General features: G+C 40.0%; 2 protein-coding genes across 3 annotated transcripts; both read left to right on the plus strand.

The window, feature by feature from the left end:
* Positions 1 to 975: 975 nt before the first annotated feature.
* Positions 976 to 9,275, plus strand: pskh1 (protein serine kinase H1). 2 transcript variants are annotated; one of them, XM_055155282.1, is made up of 5 exons: positions 976 to 1,303; positions 1,598 to 1,692; positions 1,775 to 2,379; positions 2,483 to 3,385; positions 7,339 to 9,275. In XM_055155282.1, exons 3-5 carry the CDS (start codon positions 2,311 to 2,313, stop codon positions 7,654 to 7,656), a joined length of 1,290 nt encoding a protein of 429 aa, XP_055011257.1. In that variant the 5' UTR covers positions 976 to 1,303; positions 1,598 to 1,692; positions 1,775 to 2,310; the 3' UTR covers positions 7,657 to 9,275. The 2 variants fall into 2 exon arrangements, with proteins under 2 accessions (XP_055011257.1, XP_020790475.1); XM_020934816.2 differs by lacking the exon at positions 1,598 to 1,692.
* Positions 9,276 to 9,939: 664 nt separating this feature from the next.
* On the plus strand, positions 9,940 to 25,073 carry mbtps1 (membrane-bound transcription factor peptidase, site 1). The gene is made up of 23 exons (XM_020934815.2): positions 9,940 to 10,103; positions 12,569 to 13,059; positions 13,164 to 13,424; positions 15,004 to 15,216; positions 15,905 to 16,015; positions 16,096 to 16,205; positions 16,295 to 16,411; positions 17,063 to 17,130; positions 17,257 to 17,359; positions 18,301 to 18,452; positions 19,123 to 19,284; positions 19,765 to 19,909; positions 20,035 to 20,223; positions 20,305 to 20,477; positions 20,944 to 21,059; positions 21,654 to 21,810; positions 22,859 to 22,983; positions 23,051 to 23,128; positions 23,213 to 23,353; positions 23,447 to 23,578; positions 23,671 to 23,797; positions 24,074 to 24,204; positions 24,273 to 25,073. Exons 2-23 carry the CDS (start codon positions 12,876 to 12,878, stop codon positions 24,467 to 24,469), a joined length of 3,192 nt encoding a protein of 1,063 aa, XP_020790474.1. The 5' UTR covers positions 9,940 to 10,103; positions 12,569 to 12,875; the 3' UTR covers positions 24,470 to 25,073.
* Positions 25,074 to 27,371: the final 2,298 nt, after the last annotated feature.

Raw genomic sequence — 27,371 nt, forward strand, 5'->3', positions numbered from 1 at the left:
TACAAAAGGAGTCCGTGGTGATGAGGAGCGTCTAGTCAAGCTGCAAGTGGGCAGATGGAGGCACCGGAAGCTCTGTTTTGCGCATAGACTGTATGGTTTTGTGACAGTCATATTAACTCTGAGTGCTGAGGCCTATATGAAAACACATACATATGGAACATCACATACATCTACCTAAACACTCAAGTAACAACAGTCAGTGCACATTTACTTTTTATTCTCAAATGTGTTTTGTATGAGCCTATCCGCTGTTAGTTTAATCCTGCCTTAAATAAACAATGTCGTATCTAAATCGTGTCACATAGGCTTGGCAGTAGAGATGGAACGAATGATTCATCAGAATAATTATGACTATGCTACTATTAAAATAATCATAATTATATTTAATAATCGTTAATGAGTTAGACTAGGGTGACCAGAGTTTCAAAATCAAAACCTGGGACACCCTCGGTTTGGGTGGTTGTTAATATTAAAATTGAGAAACAAGTGTGTAATTAAGGAAAATTGTTCTGCACTCGGTCCATTCATAACGAACATGTGAGTGAGTATAGTCACACTTTCTTTGTCTTTTGGTCATTTTTAAGCAGCTTTTCTGCATTTTACCTCAACAAGTGACAATGTATGCCTCTCGTTACTGTTGGCAGGTATCAAACTGGTTAAAAATAGGGACACCTGGGAGATTTCCTGTGTAAAACTGGGGAAAATGAATGGTTTTGGATAAATCAGCTAGGACATGGGCTCAAAACTGGAACTGTCCCGGGTAAATATGGACGTCTGGTCACTCTAATCTAGACACTAGATTGTAAAGCACATGGCGAGACATTTTATAAAAAATTTCACAATGAATACGGAAATAAATAAACAATGCAAAATGACTATTTTTAATTATTTCAGATGCTTTTGATTCGCGTCTATTTTATTTTGAAATCCAAAGCGGAAGTGTGTGGTGGTGGGCGCGCGCTTGTTGTGGAAGGTGGTCCTGACTCCTGTCCGAAAAACACCGACCAGAAAAGCACTGACGGGGGCAACTTTACATGTTTATGTCGCTTGATATCATTTACATTACCTTGAGCTAATCGGAAATCCTTAAACTAGCGAAAGACGCGTTATATAAAGACATCTCTGATCTGGAAGTAGTTTTTGTAGTAAAAAGTTGTGCAAGTCCGAGATGAAAATGGAGAGCCCAGCTGAGTGAGAGTGGGGTGAGGAGGCTGGGTTTGGCACAGTTTGGGAGTCCTGCCCTGCTGCTAACAGGCTAGTTAGCACACACAAACAAACTTCTTTCTCATGGATGAGTAAAAAGGTGAGCAGAAAATCACTCTTTCACGTGTAATAACTGAGTTGTTACATGATAATCACTTTGCTGTCATGAAACTAGGGAGGTTGGGATTATTTAGGGGTAGACAACACAGACAAGAACACGAGTGAAGCCATTTTCAGCCCACCGTTTGGTACATTTCTAATACTAAGTTTGTATTTTGTCTCAAAATGATAACAGTCAGTTTTTGAATCTGAAAAACGTTCTCACATTGCAAATGTATAATACCGTTATGTGTAAAATAAACCTTTGTTATGGTTCTTCTGTAAACATGTTTAGAAATGAGATTATGGAAGTGATATCTATACTCAAAGCTGTCCAATATGGCCTCAGCATGTTCCCTCAGAGTAACTTCACATTCTCCTCCATTATCAGTGAGTGAGTTATATGTGTATGGCGTGTGTATTGTTGAGCCTTCCGTATGTGTCAGTGATGTTTAACTCTTGTGTATTTCAGAGCTGCTCTCCGCCTCTCTCCAGACTGGTGTTCTCCAGAGGCCTCTTTCATCTGCGACTGCTGACTCTGCACCATTTCCCTGTGGATGGAGCTTTGTTGATCTGATATTTTTGGGAAGTCATAAAACTCAAGGATAATTTTGAATTTTAAAGGCATCCTGACTCACGCATATTTCAAATGTGTTGGATGCCTCGGGCACTCTGCCTGGTGTCTAACACCAATCAATGTCTTTTTGTGCATGTCTATGGACCTCCTAGTTCTAATATTTGCAAGCTGTCCTAAGTCACAACTATATAGTCACTTCTCTCAGTGCAACAAATGATACATTACTGTATGCTTACATAAAGTGTAACTGATGAGTTTATAACATTTCAGAGCTCATTTGTGACAGATGATTATCTCTATGTAACATATATGGACTGTCAGGACAGCTTTGGTGGTGCATGACTGTGTAGGATCAGCAATTGAGGTGATGAGGCAGGACTCCTGGAGCCCAGTGTGGCTGCACCGGCCGCGGTCCAACATCATGTGAGGTGATGGGGTGCAGGAACAGTAAGGTCCTCCCTGAGCCTCCAGGGGATGTTCAGTTGGACCTGGTCAAAAAGGTCAGTCATCATGACTGTGTATATTATAAAATACTCATCTTTGCATGTACTTTGGCGATTGGTGTCCAGACCAGTGTTAGATTTGATTTTTTTTATTGTTCAGGTTGACCCTCTACAGCCCCCACAGACGGATATCTATCAGCACTTTATACGAGGAGATGAGAAGACTGGAGGTACCGGTGGAGGGGATAAGATGGGGGCAGCCTCACCGCTCCAAGCCCAGGCTGCTATTCCCATGGCCTCAGCTCAGGCCCCTAAAGAGCCCACCGAACTGTCGGACCCCCAGCGCAAGAAGGTCGCCAAGTATCGAGCCAAGTTTGACCCGCGGGTCACGGCCAAGTATGACATCAAGGCTTTGATAGGACGAGGGAGTTTCAGCCGTGTTGTCCGAGTAGAACATAAAAGTACACGGCAGCCTTATGCCATAAAGATTATAGAGACCAGATACCGGGAGGGAAGGGAGGTCTGTGAGTCGGAGCTGTGCGTTCTGCGGCGCGTTCGTCATACAAACATAATCCAGTTGATGGAGGTGTTTGAGACGGCAGAGCGCGTGTACATGGTCATGGAACTGGCCACTGGAGGAGAGCTGTTTGACCGGATTATTGCCAGAGGATCTTTCACTGAGCGGGACGCTACCAGAGTCCTACAGATGGTCTTGGACGGCGTCAAATACCTGCACACTTTGGGAATTACTCACAGAGACCTGAAACCAGAGAACCTCCTCTACTACCACCCAGGGGCGGACTCCAAAATCATCATCACTGACTTTGGTTTGGCCAACAGCCGCAAGAAAGGAGACGAGTGTCTGATGAAGACAACGTGTGGTACACCAGAGTACATCGCCCCGGAGATCCTGGTGAGGAAGCCCTACACCAATGCTGTGGACATGTGGGCGCTTGGGGTCATCTCCTACATCCTGCTGAGTGGAACCATGCCCTTTGAGGATGACAACCGCATGAGGCTCTACAGACAGATTCTCAAGGGGAAATACAGCTTCACAGGAGAGGTAAGAGTGCAGCCATTAATTGGGATGGGATTTTTATGTATTTTTAAGTAATATCTAAAAGGTAAAATTGACAAATGTTGAACCTAAGGCTGGGCAATTAATCAAATTAATGAATCCCAAAACAGGTTACATAGGTCTCCAGGAAGAGTAGCTGATAGCTAATTAAATACAATCAGTCAATTAACCTACCCAGGGACTACAGGTGGAAATTAGCACTGGTGCTACAACCTGGTACAACCTTTCTTCTGTTAAGGTTAATATATATTGTGCACTGTCCCCATCTAATTATATAAACTAAACTAACTAAACTGTTTTCTAATAATCGAGATTTTGAATAATTGCTTGAGGAGGTTCACTCCTGACATTCTTTCTAGGGTTATTGTGCAGTTATATATTTATCAACTTACAAGTTTTAAAATAATAGTATATGATAAGAATGAAAATCTAAAGAGTTTCCACTATTTGAAAGACGAGCAATCCCTGCTTTGACTTTGATTAAAATCAATTAAAATAGTAATCATCCAGGGTGTGCACAAAAAAAAAAAAGTGACTTTAATTTCTGGTCATATGCCCCAGCCCTAGTTGAACCTGATCATTTCTAAGAGAGACAAGACCCAAGAACTTGCTGCATTTGAACAATATTAATTTTAGTTGCCCACCCTCCTCTCTGGCCCCCAAAATCCAGCATCTAAAATAAAACACAATTCAATCCTAGATCAAAATATAAATATATATTCGTTGCTGCTACTATTTATTCTTGTTTCCTAATTCTTATTTATTGTAATTATATAGAACAGGATAGTCGGAGGACAGATATCAAAGAAAAAATATATAGTAAAAATACCACTTCCATTCTGTCCACGACACAAAGTTGATCTACTTTTAGCCTAAAATCCTCCTTAAGTGTGCCATTGTGAGCTCACTCTCACACTGCCGGCAGACAGAACCCATATTTGGAATGCATTCCTCACACTGCATGAGGTTTTGTCAACACATTTCCAACAAGTTCAGATTTTCTTGTGAGCCGACATGTTTATTAAAGGTCCTATATTACGCAAAATGGGCTCTTGTGAGCTTTTAGCCATGTTAGAATGTTGTTACCTCCTCTGAAACATACCTGGAGTTGTCTAGAAACAGAAAGTTACCCTTACCGAAAAATGTAAAAATGGGCAAGGTACGAACCCAACGCACTCCGACTGAATACATTAAAAGTCCTTTATTGCATGAAGGGATGCCAACGCGTTTCGACCAGCAAGATGGTCTTCGTCAGGGCAAAGTGGTACCACTTTTGTGTGGTACCAACTTTCTGTTTCTAGACTACTGTTTTAACCCTCTTAGAGCACCCGCACTGCTATTTTTTTACTCTTTCAAGACCCAGTGAAGCGCTCTACCTTTTTTCTCCATCTGACGTATCATTACCTGGAGTTGTGTTTTGTTTTATTTACACATAATAATAATAATAATAATGATCTTTTATTAGTCTGTCTACATCTCCAAATCTCCAAATACTCTGTTCCACCTTGTGATGTCATGAAGCTGTAGTTTTCAAATTAACAGCTTCCTTTTATGTTTAGTTCAGTCGAGATTGGCAATCCTAAGATTGGAATCATCCATATCTTTCTAGTGAAAGTGTATGTCATTTAAAAACACAGTGAAACACTTCTTGTCTAACCACATGACATCACAAGGTGGAACAGAGTGTTTTCTGTTTGAGAGAAGAACTCAGTCTAAATATGCAGGGTTTGTGTGTTCAACATGTGTGAATGAAACAAAACACAATGCCAGGTATGTTTGTAATGAGGAAACAACGTTATAACAGATATCAGAAAATAGTGTAATATGGGCCCTTTAAAGCCGACGTTCTCCTGGGCCTCCTCTTCTCAAACTCACATCTATTCCTGTCTTCTCCTCCCTTTTTCTACCAGTGTGTATTGAACTCTCCAGTCAATGTGCATCATCACCAAGTGTTTGTCTATGTAGTAATTTATGTTCTATCTGTGTATCCGGATGGAGGAATGCTGAGTAGTTTGTTCCTTTGTTTCATGGCGTAGGATGTTTATGTTGCCATTGAGCTTTACAGAGGGGCCCTTGGTTGATGTTTGAGTATATGCTGACTAGTGCTGGACCTTCCACAACTGTCTGTACATGTCTGTAAGATAGGGGTGAGCAATGTTTACACGAATATATATTTTATTAGATATTTTATAAGATTATAATGATAATCCAAATTCAAATTTTGCATATAGTTAAATCACAATTTTATGTTATAGACCAAATTGGCATCTATTCATCTAGTTGTTTGCCCTTACTACATTTATTGTACATATTTATTTACATAATTATTTTCCATATGTAAATCTAACATGAAAAATTCTTTATTGTTCTCAGTACAGAATGATTTGAAAACCTTGTGGTGTCTCTGGACTGATGAGAGAGCTGTGGTGAATGGCTGTTATAGAATATACCTCTCAAGGTCAAATTGAACACATCTAATGACACAGAATTAGCTTACTGCTCCAAAAATCAAAGCTAAAGTATTACTCATCAAAAAGAGCAAAGCTAACAAGATTTCTCAAGAGCGATGCTGTAACAAAGAGGGCCCATTTCAAATGTGCTTGAAGTTATTCATGACCTCTGTTTAATAGGGCTACAGACATCATTGAGTTTCAGTCACAATGATTGTATTATTATTATTATTATTATTATTATTATTACATTGATTAACCTGTATGGATTCTGAAGCCTCTCTCAATATTCTCGTCTATGCATGACATACTATCCTTTTTACAAAGTAAAAAATACAAGGCAGAACCTCTGCTGCATTTTTAGATGTATTCATTGATTGTTTATTCATGGTCATGAACTACTGCTTTTATATAATATTTTGTCTAGCTAAATTCTATAGTACCTCTGCTTGTAAACATTCAAAAGTGAGACACACATGAATGTCCTTGTTGTTCAGAGGGTGCAGTGCCCTGGTGGACACTTTACCACTACATTAAATAAAGCCTCTGTCTCCAGCTGCACTTACTAATCCCACTCCTCACTTGTGCTTAGAGCCAATAAAGAGCCAGTAGGAGTTTAGGGCCAAAGGAGTGTACATAGAAGGGCAGTATATGTGTCGTGGAGCTTTAACTTACACTGTGATTTACCTGCTGTGTGGAGGGGCAGTAATTGTCCATTGGGAGACTGAAAACACAGTCTGTTGCCGAGCAGGGCATCAAGCAGAAGACTGAGGGTGATAGAAAGGCATGCAGTGCTGATATTCCCATTTCCTGTCCAAGCAGGGGGTGAGTGAGTGAGCAGTGAGTTTTTCTGAGGAGAGACATGTCTCCATTCAACAACTAGGCTAGGCTCAGTTAACTGAGAACTTACCAGATCTTTTATGTGCTGATAAAATATACACCATCCACAACTAATACATACAGCACTAGTTTTAACTAACCTGGCCTACAGCAAGTTTGTAGAAGTAATGTGAATATAGGTTTCTATTCAAATAGAAGATTTTTCCGACTTTTAAAGAGTTTCTTTTAATCTTTCCTTTGCTGCCCTCTTCTGATATGAAAAGCCATTGCAGTCCAATTTCCACCTGTTTTTGTTTATTACAGAATGAAAGCAAATTATTATTATTTTTTTTACAATAACCCTTTGACAGCTTAGTCTAAATATATTTACACATATATTTACACATTTAATAACCAAATATTAAGTTATTTATTGAAATGTGTATATTACACATCTTACATCTTTGTCATTCGATGGACATTGATTTATCACATTATTGTTTACCATGTGAAGATATATATATTTAATATTAAAATGTATTTTGAAAACAATGATCTCCATCAAAATACTAGGGGTTTAATAAATATGCAGATTCAATATAGCAATAATATTCCACATGCATTAAATACATGTGATGCACTTTTTCACTGTTGTGTTTCTCTCTTTAGCCCTGGCCCAGTGTATCAAACCTGGCCAAAGACTTTGTGGAGCGGATCTTGACAGTGGACCCCTCCCAGCGCCTCACAGCGGGACAGGCCCTGAAGCACCCGTGGATCGTGAGCATGGCAGCCTCCTCTTCCATGAAGAACCTGCAGCGCTGTATCTCCCAGAACCTGCTGAAGAGAGCCTCCTCTCGCTGCCACAGCACCAAGTCCTCCCACTCCACACGCTCTAGCCGCTCCACAAAGTCCAACAAAGCCCGCCGCATGAGGGAGAAGGAGCTCCGCGAGCTCAACCGACGCTACCAACAGCAGTACAACGGCTAGTACTGCAAATACTCCTGTACATGTGACCACTGAATCAACTTTGTACAGTACAAACTGTGACTGTAAATGTATAAAGACTCATCTCATCCTCTGGTCCCTGTTCCTTTAAAGGGACTGTCACTCTTAGTCCTCTCTTTCCTGTTTGTACATATTTATTTATTATTGCTTATAGTCTTCATTCAAACGGTCACTGGATAATGACCTTCACAAGGATCTGTTGAACAGAGTTCTGTTAGTGACATTTCCACAGTTAAGGGAATACGCCCTTGCTTCTCTACCATTCCTAAGGAAAGTGCTGTGAATTGTTTATGATCTTTAAATGTAGTCAGATTGCAACCTGCCCTGAAAATGAAAATATATGTCCTAACTAACTGTAACTAATATAGCATTCAGCATATCTGGTATCTGGAGCTGTATTTCTTTTTAATGATAGACTACACGTTTGCTTATGAAGTGGTCCATGGCATAGTTGTCAGTATTTTGTAATATGGCTGTGTGTACTGTAAGAGTAGCATAACCTTTTATTACATTGAAAGTTATTTTAGTTTTGTGATTCTTCACATTGGTGGATTGAGGATAGTCATACTAGGCTGCAGGGTTAATAGAATGTGTCCAGGGGTAATACCAGAAGCAGAAGTGCCATGAACTTCATAATATAATATCTAATAATAATCAGTGCTTAATAGTGAACTGTCTAAGGGAACCAAAGAAAGAAAGTAAAGCAAAAATGCAGTAAAAGTAGCACTTAAAAAGTTAATTAAGCTTTAAATGAAAGAGGAAAAAAGTGTGTTCATTATTGACATATTGTCTCTTACAATTACATACACAAAGGACAAGCAAACAGTCAGTCTTATAGGCAGCAGCTATAGGCCTGACACAGGAACCCAGTTAGACAATGGCCAGTTTGTCTGGCCACCTAAAGCCCCTAAAAGAAATAAAGAAACAATACATGTTGTCCGCATGATTACGGATTTGTATTCAAACATTATTGCAATTTCTGTTCTACTTCTACTTGTCCTATCTACTGTAGATCTAGGGCTGCACCACATGACTGAAAACACATAATACAGATGTTTTTCATCTGAGAAAGCACTTCATTATATTGAACGTTTTGATACCATTTGTGTATTTTTCTTTGTTATTCTGTGTATGTCCTTTTGGATGTCTTCCAGTTTATTACTTGTTCTTTCTCAGACTAAATGTGTTACTGAAACCAACCGAGCCATGACAGCTGACCTCTCAACACATTGTACTTGTATCAGTAGAACTGTACTGCTTCTAGACGGGTGGTGTTTCACTTTTCTCCGAATTGAATTTACCAAAAACATGTCAGTCTTTGTAATGTAATCGCTATAATTTCCTAATTAAATCTATTTAAAATATGTTTTACTAAAATGCAATGAAAAGCAAATGTTTTTTCCCACACTGTAACTGTAAGGCCATGCTTAACTGTTCTAAAAAACTGATTTAATCATATACCCTGCCAAGTAAATTTTACAAGCAACATCAAATCAGCTGTGGAGCACAATTTTTTTTTTTTTTTGGTTTATGTAAACTATTTTGTTTTTGTATGTTATTTTTATATGAATGAAGTCATTTGAAATGAAGTAGCAAAATTGTTACCTGTGTTTTTCTGTCTGTCTAAATAAATCATAACAGTCAACTGCTTCACTTTTTTTTTTTTTTTTTACCTCTGATTGGATATTGGATTTGGAGTTAAAAGAACACTTCTTGCTTCATGATGACTGTTCTTGGGTTAAGATGAAATCAATCAATTCAGCATTATTAAGGATTGTTTTCATATTTCTGTTTAATTTATTTCATGAATCAAGTCGACTATATAACTAGAAACGTTCTTTTGAATTTGGTATATCCCTAATCCTCATGTTTTATAATTGGTGATCTTTTTTGGAATATTTATAGTGCCATCTAGTGGCGGGGAACTGGAACAGACTATCAACAGACGGTTGCCAGATTTGAGAAAACTAAGCATATACTGTAGTCTGGTGCAGTTCATGAAACCAAGACATATTTTACATAAATAGTGTTTTCTTCGTGAAATTCACAATTCTCCTTGTAAATATATCAGATTCTTATTATAAAAGTTTATGGTAGCACTAACTGATTTGAAAATCTTTTACTTTTGTTTGTTTTTATATTTACTTAAATCAGTTAAATTCACTGTTTCATCACTGCATTAGGAATAGCACTAACGCACGCATAATATTGGTGTAAGAGTAAATGCTGAACGAGGATAATTTATTCTTATCTGGCAACCCAGCCCTCAGCCGTCACAGGTCTGCAGCTGTATCGCTTTGAGCTAGTGCTTACTGCTAACCATTGTTCGACACAAAGTAGGCACTCAGCTGGCGTTAGCTGATCACAAACTGGATAACACATGTCAGGACAGCGTTTGCATTTGTAGGGATTCTGTCGGGTTTTGTCCAGTAAGTATTTTAACAAACATTATATTTTAGCAGGCTCGTTAGCTAGCGCTGTCCATGTGAAATACAGGGTCTGTTGTTAAAACTCGCTCAGCTGTCGTCTTCCTTATAAAAATGCCTTTTAGTCACTTGTTATCTATTAGGCATATAATATAATAAGAAATAATCGTAGTTATTTATGTATTACATGCCTGGTGTATATAGCTAGCATTTAACGTTGTTAGCCCACGATTCTAGCATATGTGCTGTGTTTGCAGTGATTGAGCTGATGATAAAAACAGTTTTTTTTTCCCTTAACCACGAGAGACAGGGATTAACTGTGTTATATTGATTACGTTTATTTCAAAGTTTAGCAGAATGGTTGTTTTTAAATACGTCTTTAAAATACTTCTGAAATACTCGTTCGTTGTGTACCGAGACTGTATGTTTTGTTTACATTGAGTTTCTTTGTCAGGTCTTGTAAGTAGTTATATTTATGGTCTTTTGGTTAGTATTTTTGAATTAAAACTATTCCCTTCCTATATATTAAAAAACGATTTCCATAAAATCAAGAATATAAATAACTCCAGCAAAACCCAAAGAAAACCTATTATTAAATGTCTTTTAGGCTCGTGTTGTTTGTTAGTTCTATGGAATTTTACTCAACGCTAAACACATGTCCTACATCATTCTGTGCATTGAAAGATGATTCTAAAAATGCAAAACGAAAAAAAAGTCTTTGACTGACCAAGCCATCTAACACCATATTGATGTGATTACTGAATAGAAATGGTGATGGGTCTGTGATGGTTTGGGTAACTTCTAATCTAGCTCTTGTGTTGTATTGGCGGTTTGGTGCAATGTTTACACAAGTGGCTGTACCCAATGTTTAAGTACCCTGCCTTCAACCAGGCAGAGTATTTTTACAGCTCTAAGCCAGTAGTGACTCTCCCAGGTTTATTCTCTGTCTTGTATCCTGCCCCAAGACGGAACTGCATCCCCCACCCAAAGCCCCACCTACCAGACCTGACCACACATGCCAGGGGGTTTCCTAGACATAGACCACCTTTACTTATCTCCCACATTTATAGTCCTCTGTGTTCAGCAGTATTGGGTCACAAGGGTTATCTATTTATGAAGTTGTAGCTTGGTATTGCCTTCTTACACATTATGATTTGACACCTGGAGGTGTTTTTCACACTCTAAAAATGTATACTAGGGCTTGGCAAATGTTTAAATTGATTAATCTAACTTTAAGTTCACATAGTTTTGTTTGAAAGAAAAAATATTTTTATTTTTCCCACTTGCTTTGGAAATTGCATTGAAAATGTAAGAAAAGCTTCTCACTGCAGTCACAGGGACCAGTGTTTAGCACAGGGCCATGCAGCTCTGACTGCTTTTAAATCAGTGACTTCAAATTAAGTGTTGAGGCTGAATGTTTAATGCAATAGTTTGTGTTATCTCATTCAGAAAGATTTCCTCAATGGTTACTGCGTTAAATATGATCTCTGATCACATTGTGTGTGTAAAAGTAAATGCAATACCAAAAACACCCATACATTTAAATGTTTTACGTCTTTCTAAATTATGCTATATAAATACATGAAAATAAAAACATGTTTTCTGTATAAAATTGGCTACCGAGGACTTCTGGTTAGTTGTCTTTTTATTGGTTAATTTTTGCTTTTATTAAACACTTCTTGCTCTGAGTGGGTGTTCACACACATTATTTGTATTATCTTGGCTGTACACTTGGTTGTTAATACTGGTCCTTTACCAAAAAAAAAAAACACACTCTTGTGCCCACTGAACAGATGGCTTTGAGTGGGCTATGAGGGGGATCTTGATGTGGTGAAATTTCCCTAAACTTTTGCCATTTTGTAAATAAACCTCCATCTTTGTTTAACTTGAGTCATCAAACAGTGGGAACAGCCTGTCATTTTCCCCCCTGGTATAAAGCAGCAGCTAAACCTGGTGCTTCCTGACTGTTGCATAAGCTGGGCTGGACCTTCCCTGTAGGCTTCAGCCTGCTTCTGAGTCTGTGGCTGCTTTGTGGACAACTGTATTTTATTACAGTTTCTGTGAGCCCAAGACCAAGAGAGTGATCCTGAAACAGGCCAGAGCCTCCCTTTTCATGTAACTAAAGAGGTTTGAGATCATGTCATATGTCTCAGATTTGTGTCAGTCATCAAGAATACAATTTGATTGGCCAAGAAAATTAACTGCTGCAACTGTCACTTCGCTCCTGTTCAAGCAGGAAAAGATGCATGGATAGCTTTACGTTTTTTGCATGACACTTTGATATTCTTTGGTTTTAGTATCATAGTACCTTATTTGAAAGACATTTGAGGACATCCCATTCTAAATATATAACATTTTAATTTGATTTATTAATTGCTATGGTATTGGTCCATATTTTCATTTCCTTCGCCTTGGATAGTAAAAAGGCTCCTAGTTACTTTGTCCTAATCACTCTTCCTTTTGTCCAGACATAAATCCAAGTTCTGTGTTGGAGAAGAAGAAAGGATCCTCTCATCAGTGCCCACAAACTCTCTTGTCTTGTCGTCTTCCCATCGTATTTTTGAACCCACCAACATGGCCGCCATCTCAACACTCTGGCAGTTCCACTGACCAACACCGTGGACCACCACCATGGAGAGAAAACGCAGAAAGAAATCAATCTAGCTGCGTCCGCCTTTTGCAGAATGGACTTGTTTTCAGAACTGTGGACCTGAAACGACATTAGTAATTAATCCAACATTGAGTGCTCATTTGTCATCTGAAGTGAACAGAGACATGAGGAAAATGCTGCCACTTCCTGCGTGTATGTGGGTGCTCTTTGGACTCATGGCTGTAATAGGGACAGAGCCAGGGACTGGAGCCAAACCAGAGTCTGGCCCGTCCCCGGTCTCCACACAGGGCTCCAACTGCACCCAGCTAACTGTCAAACTCGAGTTCTCCACTAAAGTTGTGGAGCACGGTACGACAATTTCCCTTACACTGTATTTTGTGTGTGTGTGTGTTTTGATATTCAAATTTGTAACTAAATCAAACCTTTTTATGCTTGGCGTGTGTGCATTGCAGAGTACATAGTGGCATTCAATGGGTATTTCTCAGCCAAAGCTCGGAGTTTGTACATCAGTAGTGCTCTGCGAAATGCCGGAGGAGGACTGGAGTGGCACATTGTTCCCAGAGAAAACCCAGCGTCAGATTTCCCCAGTGACTTTGAGCTGGTCCATATACGCCAGGCATCTCCCAGCAGCCTGCTCACCCTCGAGGACCACCCCTACATCAAGAGGGTGACTCCGCAGCGCAAAGTGTTCCGTACTCTCAAATACATCCCCTGTGAGTAAAACTGTACACACTGCCGGCACCAGTACATGTATCACTATCACACAAAAGAAGAATGTCAAAGAACTGTCCTATATTATGCAAAATTGACTCGTGAGCTAGTATGTTTAGTCATGTTAGAATGTTGTTACCTCTTCAAAAACATACCTGGAGTTATGTTTTGTTTCATTTACACGTTTGCGTATCCCTTTATTATTAGTCTATTCTAGGGCTAAAATGATTAAATTATTCCAGTGAAGGCTGATTGAGCACTTTCTGTGTTGCACGTGTTTTCAAAATTTGCATGGTTTGTTTGTTAAACATGAGAGGAAACAACATTATAACACAGATCAAAAATAGAAAAATATGGGCTCTTTAAATGACGGAAGTCTTTTGTCTTCAGTAGTACACAGAACATAATTTATGTGACAATTTCATAGACACTTAAGTTAAATAGGCTTGGATTATGTGTTAGGTGTGTGTAGGTCTTAAGTTATAAGCATCATCTTAAAATGTTATAATAGTTAACTGGACCAACTGGTCGCTGAATGAGACAACACACAATGAAATCAAAATCAGCAGCTTCCTCGGATGTGCACAATAGAACACGGTGAAGCCAAAACACACTGCATATGAAAGACACAACAACTGTGGCATTAAAAAAAGCAATATGTCATGTGCTGGCAGAGTTTTTCATGCAAAATGTATTGTGTAAGGATAATTCAGTGTATAACCTGGAGCTTGCATTGAGTGAAAGACTGGGGCAGCTGAGTGACATTATGAAGAGTCTAGATAAGCTCCTTTGTAGTGTTACTAAACACTCTAAACAGAGAAATGGAAAAGAATAGGGAAAGCTGAATTGTAGCATTGGCCTGCACTACTTTACTAAAATGCAAAAGCTTTTATCTGTGCCCATGTAAAGTATGTGATCTTTGCTCTGTAGTTTGATGAACAGTGTTTAGTGCATTGGAATTTTTGTAAGACATTTGTGAACACTATAAATTTTCAAAGATGCCAGTGTAAAACTTTAATTGTTCTCTGCAATTCTGCCTCCCCATGTCCAAACAGCCCCCACAGTGGAGTGTTTTAAGTCTTGTCTTAAGACCCACTTTTATTCTATGGCTTTTAACACTGCATGATTTGTGTGGTCCTGTGTGTTTTTAAAATTTTATATTTTAATTATTTTACCTATCTATTGCTATTTCATGGGTTTGCTTTTTGACTTTACTGGTTTAGTGTTTTAGGACTGGCAAGGTTAAATTGAGCATTTATACCCCCTGTTATTTTTAATACCTGTTGTTGTTTTTAATGTTATCTTTATATGTGCAGCACTTTGGAAACTGTTTTGTTGATAAAATGTGCTATAGCAATAAAGTGTATTTGTATTTGGATTTAGTTAGTTACACTTAGACTTGGACTTAGACTTTATTGATCCACAAGGGAAGTTATATAGACACAGTAGTCATATCTCAGTTTGAGTTTTCAGTTTCATTTCATGTTTCATCATCATTTCATGCTACAATAATTTGAAGTGTAGCACAGTTCAAACAGGTCACATAATGATTCTTTGCCTTTTGTCCTTACATCTTCTCAGCTCCTGAACCGGCCGCTCCCTGTAACAGCACAGAGACAGAGCGGTGGCAGTCGTGGCAGTCCTCTCGCCCGTTCAGAAGGACAAGTCTGTCTCTGGGCTCGGGCTTCTGGCACGCCACCGGGCGCCACTCTAGCCGCCGTCTACTGCGCGCCATCCCCCGCCATGTGGCCCAGATCCTGCAGGCTGATGTGCTGTGGCAGATGGGGCACACGGGTCAGTTTCACAAGATTTAGTTAAACATATTGACACTTTGCAGCTGATAACATCAACGTTCCCCGGGGGTGTGAAGTTAACCGAAAGCACTGCTCTGTTAGAAGGTCCGTTACTCAAGTTAGACTTAAAGTTGCAGTGTGTAACTTTTATGGCGGAGAGTCTGCCACCCGATTCTCTCCATGGAGATGTTACCTGGAATGTTCAACAGTATGTTATTATACTTACTCATCTCTGCGGAGACACCACATAGCTAAGTTACATGCCAGATCTGTGGAGAGGCGAGCACTCAGTAAAAATGAAAGTTTTTAGGGAAATAAAAAGCCATGATATTGAGTAAATGCAAAATGAAAATGTTTAATATACCGGGACATCCCAGACAAAACAATAACATCTCCATGGAGACAAACAGGTGGCAAAAGCAGGCGATCCCTCCACCAGAAAAGTTACACAGTGCACCTTTAATCTGAGCTTTATTTTAACACAATCTGATCAAAAATAGCTGACTTACCTGAACTACAACAAGTGAGATGATTTACACTCTCTCACACATAAAAGTACAGACACAAGCTAACATTCGCCGTCTGATTTTGAACAAAAAAGGTGAAAGTGACTGAAAAACAAACACAAGTATCAATACACTATCTTCTAAAAGTGCCATGATTCTGAAGTTCTTGTTTTGTGTTTGCAGGGGCTGGTGTGAAAGTGGCTGTCTTTGATACAGGCCTAAGTGAAAAACACCCTCATTTCAAAAACGTTAAGGAAAGGACTAACTGGACAAATGAGAAAACACTGGATGATGGTGAGCTCGATGGACATCCACACTAAAATATCTTTTAGCATTCTGTCCATCTTAACTTTCTATGATGTTGTCTCTGATAGGCCTCGGTCATGGGACATTTGTAGCTGGTGTAATCGCAAGTATGAGGGAATGCCAAGGTTTTGCCCCAGACGCAGAACTGCATATCTTCAAAGTATTCACAAATAATCAGGTACAAAAAGATGCTTAAGATAAAAGGGTTATTTTCTGTTGATTGTTCAATGCTGCTGTATCTAAATAGTCTTAATGTCCCCTTCAAAGGTTTCTTACACCTCTTGGTTCCTGGATGCTTTCAACTATGCCATCCTAAAGAAGATTGATGTTCTAAATCTCAGTATTGGGGGCCCAGACTTCATGGACCACCCTTTTGTTGATAAGGTGACCAAATGGACCCATTACTACCCATTACTTTATCAACCAACATACCAGTTGCTCTTTAAAATGCATGCAACTCATACAAAGACATGTTCAGAGATCTTCAACAAGCAGCTGTGTTCTATAATGTATTACGTTTGCATCTTATTAAAAGTAATGTTAGGATTTTGCACCTGAATGTAAATGAAGGGAAAACATTAAGACGGAGACTAAGACGAAACAAAAATAGAAAAATAGCTTTATAAATTTTCACTTTAGTTAGGTAGGCTTGGATTATAGGTGTGTGTAATAATAATTGTCATCTTAATATTTAATAACAATTTTAACTGGTCCAACCAGTCCCCGAATGAGAAAACAAACTGGAATTAAAATTAGCAACTCCCTCGGATATAGACAGAACACAACAGCTGTGGCATTATGGAATTATTTATAGAATTCTTTAGCCCTTTGATAGATGTTGGAAAAATCAATATGTCATATGCTGGGAGAGATTTGACACAAAATTTATTGTGTAAGGATCATTCAGAGTGAATTCACCTGAATGCAAATTGTGGGAAACCATAAAACTGAAAAAAAAAATTAATAATAATTATAATAAGAAATGTATATAGTTAAAAGTCAAATGTTTCAACCTCATGAAAGTTGCATTGACAGGTGTGGGAGCTGACTGCCAACAGAGTGATAATGGTATCGGCTATTGGGAATGATGGACCTTTATATGGGTAAGATAGTCAAAGAAAGTGTTATCAAAAATGCTGCCTTGCTTTCAAAGTAACAAAGGCATTTATCAGAATTGCATGTTTATGAGATTTGGGGGTGCGTGCCTTTAAGTTGCTTCTATCTCGTAGGACCCTAAACAACCCTGCGGATCAGATGGATGTCATCGGGGTTGGAGGGATTGACTTTGAGGACAATATTGCCCGGTTCTCCTCCAGGGGCATGACAACTTGGGTGAGCTACTGACACACCCACACCCACCCAGTCCACTTCATCAGTTTGTGATATCAAAACTGTTCAACCAAAACTTTATAACTAATTTATGACTCCTGCTCCATAAACATCCTCAGTCAGACATCAGCCTCACGATCTGAGCCCTCCATTTGAGTCCATCTCTCTCCTCACCTCATCTGTTCCAATTCAGCCATGAACAGTTTTCAGACAGCTCTGACTGACGCACTCAACTAAATATATCAGAATAATTCATGAACGCAACCTCTCACACAATTTCCTCAAATACACCAGATTTTAGCTGAATCATGTTGTTAAGCAATGACCATTGTCTTAACTCTTGAAAAATCATACTTTATAATGACTCGCCTCTGTGTACTTCTCCTAAAAGGAACCCATTTTATGCACCAGTTTTAATCTCTGAAGTATAGATGAATGGTTCTCAAGGTGAATTCATTGTCTCTAATTATTTTCTGTCTTGGTAAACTAAATCTTTCACTTCATAGTGGCAGAGTTGAAAGTATTCCTAACTATAGTTGTATGTATTAGAAATTCTGAGAACTGGGTGCATTGCTACTATTCTTACTCACCTAGTGGCTTATAAAGCTATGAAGAAAATGTCAGGCTACATCTGTGTAGAAATGACTCCATGTAGCTTACTGCTGAACAGAGCCACTCAAGCAGTACAAAAGCAAATGCCTACCTTGATCCAATCATTGTGAGCCACTGCTTACTTTTTTATCAGTATCAGTTTTGAAAGAATAAACAGAAAATCATTTGGCTTGTCTGACAAATCTAAGGTGACTGTGACTGAGGGTTTCAATAAGACCAGTGCTGTGTGGTCCGCAAATGTAGTGAGGACTTCATCAGTCATCATCCTCTCAGTTCTAACTATGATGGTGAGACTTTCTGCTTTAATACCTGCTGTTTTCCCCCTTATGTAGGAGCTGCCAGGGGGCTACGGCCGGGTGAAGCCGGACATTGTGACCTATGGCTCTGGGGTACGTGGCTCTGGAATGAAGGAGGGCTGCCGCTCTCTGTCTGGCACCAGCGTGGCCTCTCCAGTGGTGGCAGGGGCGGTCACTCTCCTGGCCAGGTGTGTGCTCATGGCTCTGTTTCCTGCCGTAGTTTTTTCTGTTTTGAAATTCTACCACCTGAAGTCACTAGAGTCACTGGAAAGTCCCTTATCATTTCCAAAAGAGATAAATGGCAGAAGCTTTTACAGAGCAGCATCAGAGGACACATGAGGGATTTTTCGAACTCACTCTTGTGTAACTAAATCTGTTGCTGCAATCCTACATCAGCACCACTGAGATGTGACCCTCTGGGAGGTGTTGTGTCAGTGTAGAATTCTCTGTCAATATCCCCCTTTATATGGTGAAAGCTCTCTTGTTATGTACATGTAATTGAACCCATGTGCAAGTTTGCAAATGGCTCATATTTCGAAAGGAAACTACACACTGCCATTGTAAACTAGAATAATGTCTCTGCTTTCCCCTATAAGCTCATTCCCACCTAGATCTCTATCTGTGCCTATGTAGGTCTGGTCTTTATGTAGATGCATAAAACAGAATTATTTTAAATATTGTGCTCATTAATCAGGCACTAAATTATGAACACCTAAATGCTCTCCGAGTGTGTTTTTAGTTGTTTCCTCAGATCTTTGTAACTTTGCATTCACTCACGGTATTCCTATTCCTCCAGTGTTATGACCCAGTACATTTGAAACCAGCCCCTCCCATTGTTCTCGTCTCTGTGTTTTGCAGCACGGTACGGAAACGGGAGCTGGTGAACCCCGCCTCCATGAAGCAGGCTCTGATTGCCTCGGCCCGCAGGCTCCCAGGGGTCAACATGTTTGAGCAGGGCCACGGAAAACTGGACCTGATTCGAGCTTACCAGATCCTCAACAGCTACAGACCTCAGGCCAGGTAAAGCAGCACTGTGCAATGGTGCTTCAGAGGTTTACAAGGTTTATGTTGACAAGGTCTCAATGTGTGTTACATTTTGTTTCTTTATAAACTCACTAATATAAACTATTTACAGTGGCTTAGTCATGTAAGTAGTGGTGGTATTAATAGAGAATAAATAATAATAATGTTTGCAATGGATGAAAATTGGCACATTTTGATTTAATGATGTCACTGTCTTTAGTATAAAAAGTTTTATATTGGTTTATAGTCTGTACTCTAGATAATGATGATGATTATAGGTAAAATCCTAGCTCAAGATCTGGAGATGAATCCTCTTTGCCCTGGGACCCATTTCCCTACAGGGATAATAAAGCCTAATTTTAGTCTTAATCAAAATACAAAATAACTCATGCTACCTATACAGATTGAAAGAGTTGGAGATCAAATTTATTCTAGTGAAAACTACTGCTAACTACTGTCTCCATTTTTTTCTGCCAGCTTGTCTCCCAGTTACATTGATCTGACAGAGTGTCCGTACATGTGGCCTTACTGCTCTCAGCCCATCTACTATGGAGGGATGCCCACTATTGTAAATGTGACTATTCTTAATGGTATGGGAGTCACAGGCAGGATTGTGGACAAGGTAAGCTCTGCAACACAACAATAGAAATGTAATTCCTAAAGCTCATATTACGCTATTTTGATCTATGATATAATATAGGACCATTCATTTTGTTTATAATTTCTGTTGTTTTGTTTCTTCTTTAGCCGATCTGGCAGCCTTATCTACCGCAGAATGGTGACCACATAGATGTAGCGCTCTCGTACTCTCCAGTGCTGTGGCCGTGGGTGGGCTACTTGGCGGTCTCCATTTCTGTGGCCAAGAAAGCGGCATCGTGGGAAGGAATAGCTCAAGGTCATGTGATGGTAACCGTGGCGTCGCCTGCAGAGAACGATGTGAGTCACGACACCGCAGATGACATGTTTTTATAGTTATCCTTTAAAAATAACATGTTTTTCTTTACCAATGGATTGCAGTCGGATGTGGAGGGAGAGCTGACCTCCACTGTCAAACTGCCTATCAAAGTGAAGATTGTGCCTACACCCCCGCGCAGCAAGAGGGTGCTGTGGGACCAGTACCACAACCTGCGCTACCCACCGGGTTACTTTCCCCGTGACAACTTGAGAATGAAGAACGACCCATTAGACTGGTGGGGTTCCTCGACTGTTCTTAGGCCTGTCACGATACTTACTACTTACCAACTTATCTTTCAATTTATGAACGCCTGAACAATGTATTTTTTGGCTCAGTATTTACCGTGTGCACATTTTCTTTGTGATAATGGGAAGGTTTTTGTTGTTGTTGTAATACCATGGGATTTGAGCTGTAGAGGATTGTAACTTTTATGGCTTCATTCAGTTATTTATTTGTTGCAGCTCAGGCCTGTATACTGCTTATCTAAAAATCGTTATCTAGGATTGAATAGTTTTATTGTGATGATATCAATGGCAAAAAGAAGTTTCATTATTGTTGCATATTATGATTTTCTCTTAAACAGTATCTCGTGCTTCAAAATTAGTTATCGTGACAGGCCTACATGTTCTTATATCAACTGCTTTTTATATCAACTTGTATATATACGTTGTAAATGTTATTATCTGCTTATTTGTTCACAGGAATGGGGATCATATACACACTAACTTTAGGGACATGTACCAGCACCTAAGAAGCATGGGATACTTTGTTGAAGTACTGGGAGCGCCCATAACATGCTTTGATGCTAGTCAATATGGTAAGAGTGTATCGCAAATCTTGATTATCTTTCTCTCTCTTTCCTATATGCATGTCTATAGCTATTTATCTGTCCGTCTATATCAGTTTATGTCTATTTTTATATTTGTTTTACCCTTTTTAACCAGGATTGAAAAGCTCTTTTACAAGGGAGTTCTGGCCAAGAGGCAGCAGCTTAACACATAGTTACAACACATACAAATCACTACAAAATGACATGACAAGTGCACATTATTGAGGCAGTCTCTGAGGCTTTCACCTTTAAAAAGCCTTTAAAAGCATTTAAGGATGAGAACTGAGTCACTCTCTAGTCTTCTGCAAAATGTTCCAAGCCATTGGAGCTGAGTGGACAATGGCTTTCCTACCCAGCTGTGTGAAGCAAAAGCTGATCATTACATCGCAAGGAGTACACTTCAACACATCTCTCTGTGATTAAAGTACAAATGTAGGGAGGCAGTAGTCCAAATATTGCCTTGTAAATTGAAGTATGCCAATTGTCTATCTGTCTATCTCTGTCTCTGTCTATCATGTTTTCCCTGATTGATTGGGTCCTGTTAAAAAATAAATAAAAATAAGATGACTAATGTTTCCACAGGCACATTGCTAATGGTGGACAGTGAGGAAGAGTATTTCCCTGAGGAGATAACAAAGCTGAAGAGGGACATTGATAATGGCCTGTCTCTCATTATCTTCAGTGATTGGTACAACACGTCTGTCATGAGGAGGGTCAAGTTTTACGACGAAAACACAAGGTAATCATCTGCCACAGGGCTGGCTGCACCTGCGCACAGAGAGAGATACTGCCTCATATGAATCATAATTATGCCAAAGTACATGTGTATTGTTTGTTCTTGGTGTAGGCAATTTGTTCAAGTATTTAGCATTCGTAGGTTTTCTGATTGCTTTAAAGTGTCCATATTGTGTGATTTTCTGATCTATATTATAATGTCGTTTGCTCATCAAAAACATACCCGGGGTTGTGTTTTGTTTCATTCACACATGTTTAACGCACAAACCACCTTCAACCTTGTGATGTCATGTAGTAAGACTGGAAGTGCTCCACTGTGTTTTTAAACTCCATAAACCTTCATTAGAATCATTTGGATAATTTCGGCCCTAGAATTGTGAATTTCTACTGAACAAAAAGGTAGAAAGCAGCTGTTAACTTAAAAAATACCACTTCATGACATCACAGTGTGGAGCAGAGCATTTTGAGCTTTGGAGATGTAGACAGACTAATAATCAAGGATCACTCAAACATGTGTGATTGAAACAAAACACAGTTCTAGGTATGTTTTTGATTAGGTAACAGAATTATACATGGCGTAAAGCTCTCACAGGAATCCATTTAGTTTTATATGGGGCCTTTTAAATCGCGATTACCTTGAGTGTTTTCCCCATAGGCCTTATCATCCCACTGTCATACTATGATAAACTGCTCCTCTCCTTTAAGAGCACCATATCTCAGCTTCACTTAAAAAAAACTAAACAATATGAAGTGGTGTTTTTGTGCTGAGCAAACCATTTCTTTTTCTCAGTACTCCTTCAACCAGCTGTCACAGAATTCCCAAGATTAAATTTGTCATAGATATATATAATTTATTATTTAAGTCTTCAAAAAACATCGTTTTACTGCACTCAAACAATGTCCATTCAGTTAAAATTGCATTACTCGGCACACTGTTCTGGACAAAAGATCCCTTACTTGAATTCTTAAAATATTAGATTCATGCTTGTTTACTTTTTAATTAGTTTGGGCAATACATTTTTTGTTACTTTTTTCCCCCATGTAATTTGCAGGCAGTGGTGGATGCCAGACACAGGGGGCGCCAACGTACCGGCTTTGAACGAGCTGATCTCCATGTGGGGAATGGCCTTTAGTGATGGTCTCTATGAGGGAGACTTCACTTTGGCGGACCACGACAGTAAGTATTAAACCCACTGCTTTTCTGTGTGTATTTCCATTTTTAATCATCTTCTCTTTGTTCTCAGTGTACTATGCCTCAGGCTGCAGTATCGCTCGTTTCCCAGAAGATGGGATTGTGATTGCTAAAAATTTAAAGGACCAAGGTATTACGAGTTTATGAAATTATGAAACCTGTTTGATGGACTTTAAAGCTAATGTTTTTGCAATTATAATTTGTGTATGTGTAGGACTGGAAGTGCTACAGCAGGAGACTTCAGTAGTAGAGGCAGTGCCCATTCTAGGACTGTACCAAACCCCCTCTGATGGGGGAGGCCGCATTGCACTCTATGGAGATTCAAACTGTATCGACGACAGTCATCGGCAGAAAGGTACTGTTTCTAAGTGCGGTCTGTTCATTGATAATTGATCATCTCCTGTTTATAAAACAAACAAATGTTTTCTTTTGTGTTTTTGTTTTTCAGACTGTTTTTGGTTGCTGGATGCCCTCCTGCAGTATACCTCCTACAGCATGACTCCTCCAAGTCTGAGCCACTCCCACAGCCGAGTGGCACCACCTACAGGTTTAGACCGGCCACTGCCACAAAGACTGGAAGGTACAGTTGCATTAGAGAAGATCACAAAAGCTTCATGTATGTTTTATAAAAAAAAAGTCTGATTTGACTAAAATAGTGCTTCTTGCTTTTAGGGAACCATCTTTACCGTTACTCCAAGGTTCTAGAGGCTCACCTAGGGGACCCAAAACCCCGCCCTCTTCCAGCCTGTCCTCACCTGTCGTGGGCCAAGCCTCAGCCACTCAATGAGACAGCACCTAGGTATGTGCATACATGGTTCACTCTTTTATTTAAACAAATCTGAAATTCCAGTCATTTAGAAAATTAAGGACTGTAGTTTGAGTTTGACATGAGTGACCATTTTTTTTCTTTTTTTTTTTTTTTTTTAACATTTTTTATTCAAATCCAAAAAATACCTAAATAAAATTAGTTTATTATATATTTAATGACATTAACAAACACAAAATTGAGAAAACACCTGCTTTTGTTTACCACTTTTGTTCGGAAGCCTGTATTTTGTTTTTGTTAATTTGATAGTAACCTATGGAAACACCAGAAGCTTCTGTCGGTGGATCTGGACAAAGTGGCTCTGCCCAACGTGCGGGCCTACAGACCCCAGGTCAGGCCCCTGTCTCCTGGGGAGAGCGGTGCATGGGACATCCCCGGAGGTAAAAAAGAACACAAGGTTTTTGAGGATGTGGGCTGAATTCACAACTAACAGTGCCCTCTCTTTTAGGAATAATGCCTGGACGTTATAATCAGGAGGTTAGCCAGACCATTCCAGTTTTTGCTTTCCTCGGAGCTATGGTGGTCTTGTCGTTTTTTGTGGTCCAGCTGACTAAGGCCAAGAGTAAACCTAAACGCAGGAAGCAGCGCATCAAGCGGCCCACATACTTGCAGCAGACCACCACAGGGAAGAACCCCACAGTTTGACTGGAGCTCTACACTGCTGCTGCTGCTGCTCTCTGCAGGAGGAGGAGTTGGTTCTGTTGTTTTTGGTGTTAAAGAAAACAACAAATTAAAGAAAAGCTTCTTGAACATTGGATTTGGACTTTAGTATATTTATGGTCTCCTCGAGGCCTCCTGTCGTGTTAGCATTTGTGAACTGATGAACAGTATTAGAAGTGTTACCTTCAATGTAAGACCACAGTCAGACTGAACTTTGAACACTTTTACTGGAGCACCACATCATTGATTCTGGTCCAAAATGTTGCCAGACCAAATGTTTGAACGAAATGTGCTTTTTATATTTATTTAATTTGTTTGTGTCCCCAAACACAGATACGATGCTTGTACTGTAATACACATTGAGCTGTTGGTTACACAATGACCAAAATCACATTTATCCTGCCAATATTTGCTTAGTGGCGTTCCCCTGCGGAGCGTCTCTTTGGTAAACCAGACCATGTTTCTGTACATTGTTCTTTGTTTTTATATTTTGTAAAATGAACTCTGACCAGGCGACTGATATGGTTAATGCTTCAGCCGCATTAACAGACTTATTCCGTATATTCTCCATTAAAAAAGCATAGTCATATGGTTGGTTGTTTATTATGTTTACTTAATTTATTATGTTTACTTAATCGTAGGCATTTTTTCAAAAGCTGGACAGTGTGGTTTAAATTACTACAGTTATTTTGTTATAGTTGAATGTATCAGTAGTATTGGTAGAGTCCAGTGATGCAGGCTGATGCGATGGGAGCTGATGTGCGTCTGTGCGCTCTGTGGCCTGGACTTTGGCTCTTTATCCGAGCCTAATGGGCCGATCAGCCTGTGAATCTGTCAGCGTCCTCAGGGATGACGGCCCCACTGGAGAACTAATCTCCCTCTGAACCTTGGGAAACTGGGAAATGACCCTGGAGCCAGCTAGCTGCGCTAACAAGATTTGGAAAAGCTGGTGGTGAGTGGAGGTCACATGCCCTCGTTCCCTCCTCTGTTCCCAGATGCCAGGACTTCCTGTCGGGCCGATCATGTCGCCTGCTCACGTCCTGAACCGCGAAGAGACGCCGCGGAGACTCAGGGGCGGCTCAGGGCTCAACTCTGAGCCTCCACCCTTCAGACTCCTCAGCTTCCTGCTGCAGATACCAGCCCGTACCTGTTCACATGTTCTCTGTGCACACTGCAGTCATAGTGGCGCATGTCTTTAGCTCTGTTTAATTAGACCCACCTTTAAAGTAACTGCATCACTGTCTGGAGGCACATCACCTGCATGATTCCATGGAAATAGAAAGTTACAACCATACTGCAGAACATTCTCCATGGAGATGTTTTCATGTCATACTAAGGAATATTACATCCAAAGTAACAACATTTCCACGCAGACAAGCAGGTGGAGGCCTCAAGGCCAAGAAAGAATCACTCACGATGGACCTAGACCAGAGGGTCAGTAGCTGCTCGGTTGCAGCTAATATCTGTTGTAGAATTTCAGTCAGCTGCATTTGAATGTGTAAAATTAAAATGTACATACACTTTTATAATCTTGTGCCAATGCCCAAAGAAAGAGCCTAGTCCTTTTATGTATGCTGTGGTTATTACAGCCCTTACATTTGATTCATTATTTAACTCAAAACCAGGCAGTTTTTCTATTTCAATGTTTCTTAAAATGTTTTACTTTAAAGGTGCACACATCTAAGGGTCGGCCGCCTGCTGGTCTCCACGGAGATGTTAATGATTTGCCTGCAGTGTTCCACAGTTATCTCTTTTATTTAGTTAGAGAAGTTCTTATAGCTTAAAAAATGAATCAGCATGAATTCTAATTGAACACAGTTACTTCTCCACAGATCTGGCCTGTAACTTGGCATCACCTGCCTGTCTCCATGGAGATACAGGCTAGGCCTATAATTTTAATGCTGTGGATTCCAGGCAAAGTAATAACAGTTGATAGGAGACAAGCATGTGCTGAAGCCTGCACCAGAAATTTGCGTAGTGCACCTTTAGTTGCCCATAGACTGTATGTATATATATTCTTTATCAGTGTTGGGAGTAACGCGTTATAAAAGTAACGAATTACAGTAATGCATTGCTTTTTGCTGTAACGCAGTAATGTAAGGCATTACAGGGGGAAAAATTTTAATATTTTACTCGGTACAAATGTGAGTAACGCGCGTTACAATGTTTTTTTAACCTGGATTGAAGTGGTGGGTTTTTCTTCAAACAAATTCGCTAAAATCACCGCGATATCAGCAGCGGTGAAACGCCGGAGACGCGGCCGTGTAGACCTTGGTAACCGCGGGCGAAAGGACCGACGCAGAAGTCTACGCTGCTTAGACCTGGTTTAGACCTGGGTCAGTTCTGGTTTAGACCTAGTTTACAGTCCTCCGAAGTGCTGTATGTTTGCAAGTTTTCTCCCCGACAAAATCCACAATGTCGATGTGACACACAATGTGAAACGTTCTGCACCGACAAAGGCTCTTGCGCTCGCACCCTAAAGGCAGAGGAAGATACTGACCATCGCACTAAAAGTTGGACTTCTGAACACGCTGAAGGAAGGTAGAAGTTACGCGCTGTAGCAGAGTCTTACACGGGTCGGGTACTCGCAAATAGTTGCTGAAATCAATGCCGTGAGCCCGCGAGCACGGTGACCGTAAAGCGCGATCGGGCGACAGCCGCTCTTACCTCCGTGAGGTGCGGAGCAAAGCCGCTCCTTTCTCCTGCGGTCACCTTTGAGCCCGTCCGGATATTGAGTCCTGTTTTAGTCCTAGTTCAATCCTGGTTTAGTCCTCCTCTTCAGTCCTGGAATCAGTCCGAGGTTAGTCCTGTTATAGTCCTGGTTCAGTCCTGGTTCTGCTCTGGTTTAGTCCTGGTTTAGACCTGGTTTAGACCTGGTTCAGTCCAT

This window comes from Boleophthalmus pectinirostris, unplaced genomic scaffold (genome assembly GCF_026225935.1).
Source record: "Boleophthalmus pectinirostris isolate CB_2022bp ecotype Guang Dong unplaced genomic scaffold, ASM2622593v1 HiC_scaffold_2, whole genome shotgun sequence".
NCBI lineage: Eukaryota > Metazoa > Chordata > Actinopteri > Gobiiformes > Gobiidae > Boleophthalmus > Boleophthalmus pectinirostris.